The following is an 11,461-nucleotide window of genomic DNA, read 5'->3' on the forward strand; positions in this document are numbered from 1 at the left end:
CCTAGAAGCTGCTGGTCCTGTTGTTTGGTGGAAGGGCAGGCCCAGGGTTGCTGGGCCGTGGGCTTTTCCAGTAGACATATGAATCTGTGCTGTTATGTAAAAGTCTCCCACGTTTTCCATGTTCAATTATAATTTACAATTTTTAGAACTCCACACGCACCAAGCCAGACGCCTCTGCAGTCCAGACTGAGTCCTCAAGTGGTGACTTGGTGCCTTTCCGTTGTCCCTGGGCTCCGTGGGAGTTGTTTTTGCAACCAGCAAGGAGAAGATAGAGAAGTAGGGACACGGTGAAGAAGAGTGAGGGGCCAGCTCCAGAGCCTCCAGTCCTGACACTGCTCTGGGCACTGGCCCCGTGCTTTGGACCCTCTGCATCTCCCCCACAGATATGGAAAGTTCCAAGACCCAGCAACCCTGGGCCTGCTTCTCTACCAAACTGCAGGACCCGCAGCTTCTAGGCATGGTGCTAGATCAAGGCCAAAAGGACTCCTAAGTGCCTCCCTGCTTTGCTCCACAAGGCCCTGCAAACCCACAGACAGAGTCCCTGTACCCTGGCCCTAGGAGGCCCCAAGAGGGAGGCTTCCTTGGCTGGGCTTGGCCATCACCACACTCACTGGCAATGGGTCCAGGATGGAGCTGGGTCAGGGCCGGGGGCTCAGGGCCAGTGACGAGAACAAGGGGTAAGAACTGATCGGGAGTTCCCGTTGTGGCGCAGTGGTTAACGAATCCGACTGGGAACCATGAGGTTGCGGGTTCGATCCCTGGCTTTGCTCAGTGGGTTAACGATCCAGCATTGCCGTGAGCTGTGGTGTAGGCCGCAGACGCGGCTCGGATCCCGCGTTGCTGTGGCTCTGGTGTAGGCTGGCAGCTACAGCTCCGATTCGACCCCTAGCCTGGGAAACTCCATATGCTGTGGGAGCGGCCCAAGAAATGGCAAAAAAAGGCAAAAAAAAAAAAAAAAAAAAAAAAAAAAGATAAGCTTCAAAAATAAATAAATAAATAAATAAATACAGTCTTAAAAAAAAAAAAAAAAGAGCTGATCGTTTCCCAGCTGCCCCAGGCAAACGGGCCTCGGTCTCCAAGCTAAGTGGGTGTCCACGTCCAGCCCATAAAGGCCAGCCAGGCTCAGACTGTTGCCCCTTGGGGGCTGGCCCTCTTGTCTCATTCTCAGACGGCAGCAAAAGGGAAAAGGAATAGAACTGATCATCCGTGATGAAAGAACTGTGTCCAGGGGTCTCCCCTTGGTTTTCTAACTTTTTTAGCCAAGAAACCCTTATTTAAGAGACCTGGTTTTTGGTCTTTTGGTTTTTTGTTTTTTTGTTTTTGTCTTTTGTCTTTTTTAGGGCCATACCCACGGCACATGGAGGTTCCCAGGCTAGGGGTCTAATCAGAGCTATAGCTGCCAGCCTACGAGACACAGACACAGCAACGCAGGATCCAAGCCCCCCCTGCGACCTATACCACATGCCAGATCCCCAACCCCCTGAGCCAGGATAGGGATCGAACCTGGGCCCTCATGGATGCTAATCAGATTCGTTTCTGCTGAGCCACCATGAGAACTCCCCCAGAAGACCTGTTAGGACAACCCAAAAGGCTGAATAGATGGAAGTGGCCTTGCTCTGCTTAACACAGCCGAGTGACCTGTCCTCAGACTCTCGTCATGGTCCTTAGGTTAGGAGATCTGTGCTTATCAATGGAGTGGCTCTGTCCACTGAGGCTGGACTTGTTCTTCTCTGGCTCCCTGTCCTCACTGTGGGAATGTTCTGGTGCAGCGCTGGAGGGGACAAGGCCAAGCAGTATGGTGTCAGCGTATTGAGTGAAACTCCAACTTAGCACAGGTCACCAGAGCCAGAACCAGCCTGTAACCTATTTTGGGGGTAGAACCTCAGACCTCAAATGTATCTGAATTTTACTTACTCTTCTTTTTTTTTTTTTTTTTTTTTTTTTTTTGGTCTTTCTGCCTTTTCTAGGGCCGTACCTGCAGCGTATGGAGGTTCCCAGGCTAGGGGTCCAATCGGAGCTGTAGCCACCAGCCTACACCACAGCCACAGCAATGTGGGATCTGAGCCGTGTCTGCAACCTGCACCACAGCTCACGGCAACGCCGGATCCTTAACCCACTGAGCAAGGCCAGGGATCAAACCCACAACCTCATGGTTCCTAGTTGGATTCGTTAACCACTGCGCCACGACGGGAACTCCTACTTACTCTTCTTTAACCTGAAATACATTTCTTTGTTTTTAAGCTATCGTCAAAGCAAACAGAACAAAAACTAACAGCCTCTGAGCCACGCCAACCTCTGAGGGGAACTATTTTGCAAACTCCTCACCCAAATCGGCTCCCAGGCTAAGAGTGGGCCTGCAGTGGGGATGGAGAGGGTCTGGGGCCCCTCAACCCCCAGGGGAAGGGGCTGCAGCTCCCTGCTGTCCACAGCCCGTGTGACAGGTGCTGCAGGGATGGAAGTTACCCTTGGGGCCAAGACAACCATCCATGCTCCTGGAAGCATGGGCACGGCAGGTGGAGGGAGGCGGTAGCTGTCACTGGTCAGCTGGGGAGCAGCCCACCCATGCTCCTGAGGCCTGCAGAGCGGGGGTAGTCCACTCTGGGACCTGTGGGAGTACAGGCCAGGGTGGGGCTGACCAGTTTATTACCTCTGGATCCCCCCATAACCAACTCACAGGCTTGGCCTCCAGACAGGGTGGGCAGAGCAAGGGTCCCAGGGGGTGGCCTGAGCCAAGCTGCCTTCATTTTCATCACGAGCCCATGAATGGCCCCAGAGAACCCCTGTTATTTTCTGACATGGCTCTTGGCCTTCTGCCACTGCTGGGTAAATAGAGAAGCAGGATTTCCCAGGCAGAAGCTGCCGGGACTGGCACCTTTTCTGTGCCCTGTGGGGCTGGGCACACCCACAGTGGTCTTTGGGAGCCCCTTGCGAGTGGCTCCTGTGAGGGTCTTATCCTGCACCCCATCCAACCGATAAATGTTAATAGTCACTTTCACGGAGCCCAAGCAGCTTTGGTTTCTTTACGAATGATTAACCAAATGGGGATATTTGTTCAATACAATCAGTGACTCTGGGTGAAGGATCTGGCATTGCCATGAGCTGTGATGTAGGTTGCAGACGCAACTTGGATCCCACATCGCTGTGGCTGTGGTGCAGGCCGGCAGCTGTAGGTCCGATTCATCCCCTAGTAGCCTGGGAACCTCCATAGGCCATAGATGTGGCCCTAAAAAGCCAAAAAAAAAAAAAAAAAAAAAAAAAGGAGTGAATCAACCATTATGCCATCACCTCTCCAGCAGCCCGATTCTCCAGCTTACCCTGGAATAATAAACATCTGCTGGTTCTTGAGCTCCTCCTGGTCCTCCCTTAGGAAAGGAGAAAATAGTCATCACAGCAGCCTCACCTCCTCAGGATCAGTGACCTCTCCATGCCTCGTAATTAAACAGGCCTTGGGGAGTTCCTGTCGTGGCTCAGTGGTTAACAAATCCAACTAGGAACCATGAGGTTGCAGGTTCGATCCCTGGCCTTGCTCAGTGGGTTAAGGATCTGGTGTTGCCGTGAGCTGTAGTGTAGGTCGCAGATGCGGCTCAGATCTGTCAATGCTGTGGCTCTGGTGTAGGCTGGAGGCTAAGGCTCTGATTGAACCCCTAGCCTGGGAACCTCCATATGCTGCGGGTGCGGCCCTAGAAAAGGCAAAAAGACAAAAATAAAAAAAAATTAAAAATTAAAGAGGCCTGAATTTTTTTTTTCTTTTGGTCTTTTTAGGGCCGCACCCGCAGCATATGGAAGTTCCCAGGCTAGGGGTCACATTGGAGCTGCAGCTGACGGTCTACACCACAGCCGTGCAACATAGGATCCAAGCCATCTGCGAATTATAGCCCAGATCACGGCAACGCCAGATCCTTAACCCACTGAGCGAGGCCAGGGATCGAACCCATGTCCTCATGGATGCTAATTGGGTTCGTTATTGCTGAGCCATGATGGGAACTCCTAAAAACTTTTAAACGTGAGGAGTTGAGACTTTAATAGTGGAAAAGACAAGTCGATACTATTTGGAGGCATGTTAAAATTTCTCGTCGCATCTCCTGTGCCCACGGTTCTGCAGTGTCCACCTTGCCTGGCTCACTGCCCAGTTGCCATACCCCCTGCCCCTGAGTGCCTTGAGGAGCTGGAGTTCTTTGCACAAGTAGATCCACTTTTATTTATTTTTTTATTTTTTATTTTATTTTTTTGCTTTTGAGGGCCCCACCTGTGGCATACGGAGGTTCCCAGGCTAGGGGTTGAATTGGAACTACAGCTGCTGGCCTACACCACAGCCACAGCAACGCCAGATCCTTAACCCACTGAGCGAGGCCAGAGATCAAACCCACAACCTCATGGTTCCTAGTTGGATTCGTTTCTGCTGCACCATGACGGGAACCCCTCTTTTTTTTTTTTTTTTTTTTTTTTTTTTTTTTTTTTTTTAGATCTACTTTTTAAACGCATCACACACACTAGTTTCTGTCTTGCCTATATGGGCCTGAGTGTCAGGGTTTGCTGGAGCAGAAAGATCTTCACCAGGAGACTTGGCCTGGCCACTTGAGGCCCGCATGCTCAGGAGGCAGCACCCTGCTGGCCGCCTCCCTGTTTCCCTGCATCTGGGCCTCATTGAATTCCACCCAGGCAGCTGGCAGTCCATCACCTCGCCCGAGCCAGAGACGCGAGACATTGAGAAGCAGCAAAAGAAGACCCAGGTCTTTGAAGTGACTCTGCCATAGTCTTTCCTGATGATGGATGGCAAGAGTCAGGATGTCAACTTGGGCCAAGCTGCAGGGAGGGCCAGGAGTGACAACAGTGTGAAAAATTAATACCCCAGGGGGAAGCTTAGCACATTTGGGTGGTCCTGATCTTGTGCTTCTAATCGTTTTCAGAAGCGATTGACCATGGATAAGATATGCACAGGAGTTCCTGTCGTGGCTCAGTGGTTAATGAATCCAACTAGGAACCATGAGATTGTGGGTTCGATCCCTGGCCTCACTTAGTGGGTTAAGGATCCGGTGTTGCCGTGAGCTGTGGTGTAGGTTGCAGGCATGGCTGAGATCCCTCGTTGCTGTGGCTCTGGCGTAGGCTGGTGGCTACAGCTCAGATTCAACCCCGAGCCTGGGATCCTCCATATGCCGAGGGAAGCTGCCCTAGAAAAGGCAGACAGACAAAAAAGAAAAAAGAAAAAAAAAAAAAGACATGCACTGCAGATGGCTTCTGCCCCTCTTTCTCTTCAAACACAGCCCTCATTTCCAAAAAAGAACAGGTAGGAGTTCCCGTTGTGGGGCAGTGGAAACGAATCCAACTAACATCCATGAAGATTCGGGTTTGATCCCTGCCCTTGCTCAGATCTCGTGTTGCTGTGGCTGTGATGTAGGCAGGTAGCTGTAGCTCCCGTTTGACACCTATCCTGGGAACCTCCATAAGCCAGAGGTGCGGCCCTAAAAAGCAAAAACAAACAAACCAACCCACTGATGGATGGCTAGCATCTCAAGCCAGAATGGTCCTGGCTTGTTTGTCCAGCCTCCTCTTTGTACAGAGGGGAGACTGGAGTCCAGGCCACAGTTATTTTCAGAACAAGAATGATTCAAGATTGAGGGAAGCACCTTGGATAGAAAAAAACAAATGGCTCTTATACCTGAAAAGAGGAGGAAGTCGTGGGTTCAGGCCCAGCCTTGCCAGGGAAGCCACAAATCTGGCCAGTCTGGCAGCAGGCAGCTAAGTGGAGGTGGCCACAGCCTCTGTACCATCTGCTTGGCTAGGGAAAGAGCCTGCTGCATCTCTCCTCCCAGGTAGAGCTCCAGCCTGGCTCACTGGTGGGATGGGGGGGTGGTGTGAAGAAAGGAGAGGCCTCCATATGGTGCCAGTGAGCAAGGTGGGGCTGGAAACTGCTTCTGTGGATGCAGCTTAATTCTATGCAGGCTAATAGTGATGTCTTCGAGATTTGGGCGGCACCTGGGGTGTGCATGGTGTTTCTACACTGGCTCCTCTCAGTAACCCTGGAGGGAGCATCCCACCCCCAGGTGAGAAGCCTGGGACTCATGGGTGGGCTTATTATTATTTATTTGTTTGTTTCGACTTTTCTAGGGCTGCTCCTGCGGCATATGGAGGTTCCCAGGCTAGGGGTCAAATCGGAGCCACCGGCCTACGCCACAGCCACAGCAATGCTGGATCTGAGCCGTGTCTGCAACCTACACCCCAGCTCATGGCAACGCCGGATCATTAACCCACTGAGCAAGGCCAGGGATCGCAACCTCATGGTTCCTAGTCAGATTCGTTAACCACTGCGCCACAACGGAAACTCCTCGTGGGTGGGCTTTTGCCCAGTCGCACAGAAGGCCTTCCAAGCAGATGAAGACCTGATGGCAGATGGGGAGCCGGGCAGGCAGCCCAGCTGAGGAGGAAGAAGGCATGAGTATTCCCATCCTTCTAGCGGGCCAGGGGCTCGAGTTAGTGGCCGCATTGAAGAAGCAGCTGGAAGTGACCTCCCACCGGAATAGTATGAGGTTCCCTAGCCCACTTACCTTCACCTGCCAGTGACTGCAGAGCACCCTACTTTGATCCAAAAGACTGGACTGGTAGTTCGTGGAAAGAAGACCCTAGTCCTAACCCTAACCCATCAGGGTGCCTCAGGTCAGCTGTTCGTGAATGCAGAACTGTGCAGCTCAGGTGAGAGATGGAAGGGTGACGTCGTGCACACTCGTGGGGAAGCTGGGCCTTAAACACTGAGGGCAGGAGTTCCCATTGTGGTGCAGCAGAAGTGAATCCAACTAGTGTCTATTAGGTTGCAGGTTCGATCCCTGGCCTCGCTCAGTGGGTTGGGGATCCGGCGTTGCCATGAGCTGTGGTGTAGGTCACAGACGCGGCTCAGATCCCATGTTGCTGTGGCTGTGGTGTAGGCTACAGATCCGATTCAGCCCTAGCCTGGGAACTTCCATATGCCACAGGTGCAGCCCTAAAACAGCAAAAAGAACCCAAAAAACAAAAACCACCAAGGGCACTTTGCAGCATAGTGTTGGGGGTGTAGTTTTTTTTTTTTTTTTTTTTTTTTTTTTTTTTTTTTTGGCTATGCCTGTGGCATGTGGAAGTTCCCTGGCCAGGGATGGAACCCATGCCACAGCAGTGACAAAACCAGATCCTTAAGCCACTGGGCCACCAGGGAACTCTGAGCACATCACCTTTTTATTTAACTAAAATAATAACTTGGACTTTGGATTTCCTCTCCAGCCCACACCCTTCAGGCAGGGGCACCCGTGTCTGACCACTGCGGGCTGCTAAAATGTACAGTCATAAATAGGGAGCAACCACAGAGCAGCCAAGCCCCCGCTGAGTAACAGCCAGGCACTGAAGTCAAGAGGCCTGGCCTCCGGAAGACTCATCCTCCCAGATCTGCTTGGTGGCTGCTGGGTTCTGGTGACTCAGACATTAATTCCGCCCATCCTCTCATCCCCCTGCAGGCACCGGTCCTAACTTCGCCACAGACCCGCTCCTGTCCCTGCTCCTGTTAGCTCTGCATAAGTTCCTCCGCCTGCTGGTGGGGCCCTGACAGACTCACCGTCCTGTGCTCCTGAGCGCCCCACACGGCTGCCCAGCCCCTGGCTGAGGACCGCGTCGCCAGACAGACACAGACAGACTCAGAGAAGCATGACCAAGTCCACGTGGAAAATAAATCATATTTTTGGGGAAGTTACAGAAATGTAGAACACCTAAAATAATGCATCTAGTTTCCAAATAAGATGGAGTTTGGACCATGCAGTATGCATGGGCTCAATGATTTCTCTATTTTAATGTATTTTTCTTTTCTAAACTTTTTCTCCAGGTCTTCATTTTGCACGAACTGTTGAGCAGTTATCTTTAGGATACCCTGTAAAAATGTTGGGTCAAAGCCTTTCTGACAAAGCAAAATATTTTTAGTAGATGATTGCGTTTAGGAAATTTTTTAATTTACTTTTTCCTTTGGGGGCTTTTCTTTTTTTATTAAAGTAAATTATTTCTTTTGAGACATTTTGATTAAAAAAGATACATCTTATCATAAGTAAAATTCACTGTCAATAATATTTATTTTTAAATAAAGATTGGAAACAAGGTCAGACACTTGTTTATAAACTGTATTGTATATTGCTGAATAACAGTTGAATAAAAAACCACTTTGAAATAACCTTTCTACAGACATGTATGAATGTTAAGCCTTGGTGCCCAGAGCAGCCTGAATGCTGAATGCCATGACCTCGTGGTCTTTGATGCCAGCTGCACCCCCAGCTGGCTGCAGCCCAGCCTGGAAGACAGCCCAGGGCACCTGGCCAAGGCCACACTGAGTAGACAGAGCACTTGCCCAGCCTCCACTAGGGACAGGGGACTTCATGGAGCCAGGAGTGAAAGACACCCCCAGCCTGGGTCCTGAAGAAGGGAGCTGCTGGGAAGAGGGCTGATATAAATCAAGACACCCCCAGCCTGGGTCCTGAAGAAGGGAGTTGCTGGGAAGAGGGCTGATATAAATCAAGAACGCTTCTTTCCCCTTTTGCTTTTAAATACTTGTGCAGTGCCCTTGTCTGCTTGGAGAGGATGCGTCCAGGTGTGTTTCCTGTTGTTGGATTCACTGCTAGCTTGAGGAGAGACTTTAGAGAGAGGGTGGGGCATTCTCCACTCTGCATGCATATGGATGTTGCTTTGAGCCTCTGAGATGTGTGTGTGTGTGTCTGGAGTAGGTTACACAGGTCTTAAAGCAACAGGCAAGCCCTGAAGGCTGTTATTCTTCATGCCAGAACAGAATCACATGAAATAGCCAGATTCATTTAAAATCTAGCCAGGTTTTAAACAAATGTGTTTGTCACTGATGATGTTGGCTCACCAAACATTTCCATCTCTCCCCTGGCTGGCACGTGGTTAAGACTGTGCTTCCGGGCATCCTGCAGCAGGTGGGGCTTTGTCACCAACTCTGGCCAATGAGTTGAGAACGGAAGGGCCATGCATGGCTTCCAGTCCCAGACATTGGATTGCTAGTGTGAGACCCTCTTAAGCATTCTTTTTCCCAAGTAGGGCAACTGGCAATTTTTTGCCAAGTTCCTTTTTTTTAATGATCTTTATTTTTTCCATTATAGTTGGTTTACAGTGTTCTGTCAATTTCTACTGTATAGCAAAGTGACCCAGTCATACACGTATGTATATTCTTTTTCTCACATGATCCTCCATCATGTTCCATCACCAGGGACTAGATATAGTTCCCTGTGCTACACAGCAAGATCTCATTGCTTATCCATTCCAAAGGCAAGAGTTTGCATCTGTGAACCCCAGACTCCCAGTCCATCCCACTCCCTGCCCCTCCCCCTTGGCAACCACAAGTCTGTTAACTTTCAAGACAGCAAATACTCTGCTAGCCTAAGTCTCAAGTTTCTAGGATGGGCAGAGCCTCCTCTGCTGGCCAGTACTGAAAATGCAGCACAAAGGGGAATCAACCTTTGCTGTTCAAGCCACAGAGCTTTGGGATTGCATATTATTGCAGCAGAATCCACTCACCCTTACTTATTTGGCAAGGTACTGCCATACTTATTTGAGAGGAAAGAGAAAATAAAAATGCCTTTGGACAATCCTACTTGTTCAGAGAGCTCTAGTGTGGAGCTGACATACTGGGATACCTGTGAGAAGATGTCCTTGGGCCAGCTGTTTCTAGTGGCTGCATTAAGTTGTTTCACATTTCATTTATTGAATGGCACCAATCAAGTTGTAAATTTAATCATTTTGTCTGATGGATAGTGATCCTGTCCAGAAGGATCATCTGTTTTTATAGGTAACTCAATACTGCAGCTGGCTGTCACTTTAAATGCGGGCTCTCTGGGCTTGAAAAGAAAAAGACACTTCTCCCAGAGCCGGTTGAATGGAAACAATGTGTCAGTGATGGGCTGCTGTTGTGCCTGATCACTCCAGGAACCAGGAGCCGGGGAGCCACTTCCCATCACCAAAACCAGATCCCTCTGCCTGTGTGCGATCAGCCAGGTTCCTGCCTGGAAGCAACCGCCCCTGGAGTGATGTGTGTGGGGAAGAGGAGGCAGGTATGCTTTGGAGAATGGCTCCCACGGGCTGCCCCTTTTTCAGCACAGAGAGGCAGCACCTCTCGCCCAGAGGAATAAGCTGTGAGATCTCTTCCTTGGGATCAACAGCTTCTGAGAAAGAAGGTGTGGATGACATCAGGCAAGTTCCCTAAAATGGGAGCTTCACTGCCACCACCACCAGACACAGATGGACGTCAGATTAAGGAGGACTTAGGGTCCATAGGAGGCAAAAGCAAATCCCTCTGAACCTGGGACCTCCATGGACCAGCATCTGTGTTGGTTCAGTACCCTGGACTCAACGGAGGGAGCGGTGAAGGGTGCCCCTGCAGATCTACAGAGCAGCTTGGTGGCGATCTGGGCGTACACTCTCTGGGGTCCCTTACGCAGCCCTCCAAAAGTGGGTAGACTGCACTGAGCTGTCTTGGATGCATAAAAACCAGGAGGGCCAAGCACCCACCAGAAGGGGAAAATGTGGGATTGGACTCAGCAGCCAAACCATCTTTTTCTTTGGATTTTGGTTCCAGCCCAGGGCAGATAGGGGTCCAAGGACAAGACAATTTATTGCAATTTGAGAAGAGCACACTGTGGGTGATTCAGGAGCTCCAGCCTCAGCCTGGAGACTAGCTGCTCTGCTTGCAGGGACTGTGCAAGGGGCGGTCGGCATTGCAACCAACGTCAAAATGAGAGTGGGCGAGGAGGCAGGAGGGGAGAGGAGGGAGGTGATGGCAGGGCAAACTCCACCCCAGTGAGAGGGTGGAGGAGGAGAACAGCAGGGGAGGTAAGGGGGAGCCAGTCATGTTCGGGAGCAAACCCCTGTATCTACAGGTGTGGGTGGTAAGGGGCTGCCCCAGGGTGACAGCACCTCATGTTGCTGACCACATGGGCCCCCAGGCAGTGGCATTTCAGGGCCTCGTCTTGGAGGAAGGACAGGAATTCTCAGAGTCCCACAGGAGGTGATGTGACCCGAGGCAGTGACATTCTGAGTGTGGATTCTTTTTTCCTTTTCTTTTTTGCTTTCAAGGGCCGAACCTATGGCAGGTAGACGTTCCCAGGCTGGCGTCGAGTCAGAGCTGCGGCATCGAGTCAGAGCTGCAGCTGCCGGCCTACACCAGAGCCACAGCAACACGGGATCCGAGCCGCGTCTGCAACCTACACCACAGCTCTCGGCAATGCCAGATGCTTAACCCACTGAGCAAGGCCAGGGATCGAACCCACATCCTCCTGGATGCTAGTTCATTACCATTGAGCCACAACAGGAACTCATCTGAGTTCTGATTCTGTCTCCACCCCGCAATCTTAGTTACAGCTCTGACACTGATTCAGTGCTGGCCTTGGTTGGACTACAACAAACGGAGCCATTTGTGAGCTGAGCTTGGGGCTAAGGCGCTCTTAACACA

The 11,461-nt window shown here is 50.9% G+C and overlaps 1 protein-coding gene across 2 annotated transcripts in view; it reads left to right on the forward strand.

Moving 5' to 3' along the window:
* Positions 1 to 8,176, forward strand: part of VSTM2B (V-set and transmembrane domain containing 2B) — a 30,438-nt gene extending 22,262 nt beyond the window's left edge. For both annotated transcript variants that reach the window (XM_084958804.1, XM_003355830.4), the window contains one exon: positions 7,476 to 8,176. Coding sequence is in view for 1 of the 2 variants with exons in the window: in XM_003355830.4 (XP_003355878.1) it covers positions 7,476 to 7,564 (89 nt within the window). In the remaining variant the exon portion in view is untranslated. The remainder of the gene's footprint in view (positions 1 to 7,475) is intronic.
* Positions 8,177 to 11,461: the final 3,285 nt, after the last annotated feature.

Source organism: Sus scrofa, chromosome 6, assembly GCF_054392235.1.
Source record: "Sus scrofa isolate SSC_HxYL_T2T_F1_AM1 chromosome 6, Sscrofa_HxYL_maternal_Yorkshire_Landrace_v2.0, whole genome shotgun sequence".
In the NCBI taxonomy this organism is placed as follows: Eukaryota; Metazoa; Chordata; class Mammalia; order Artiodactyla; family Suidae; genus Sus; species Sus scrofa.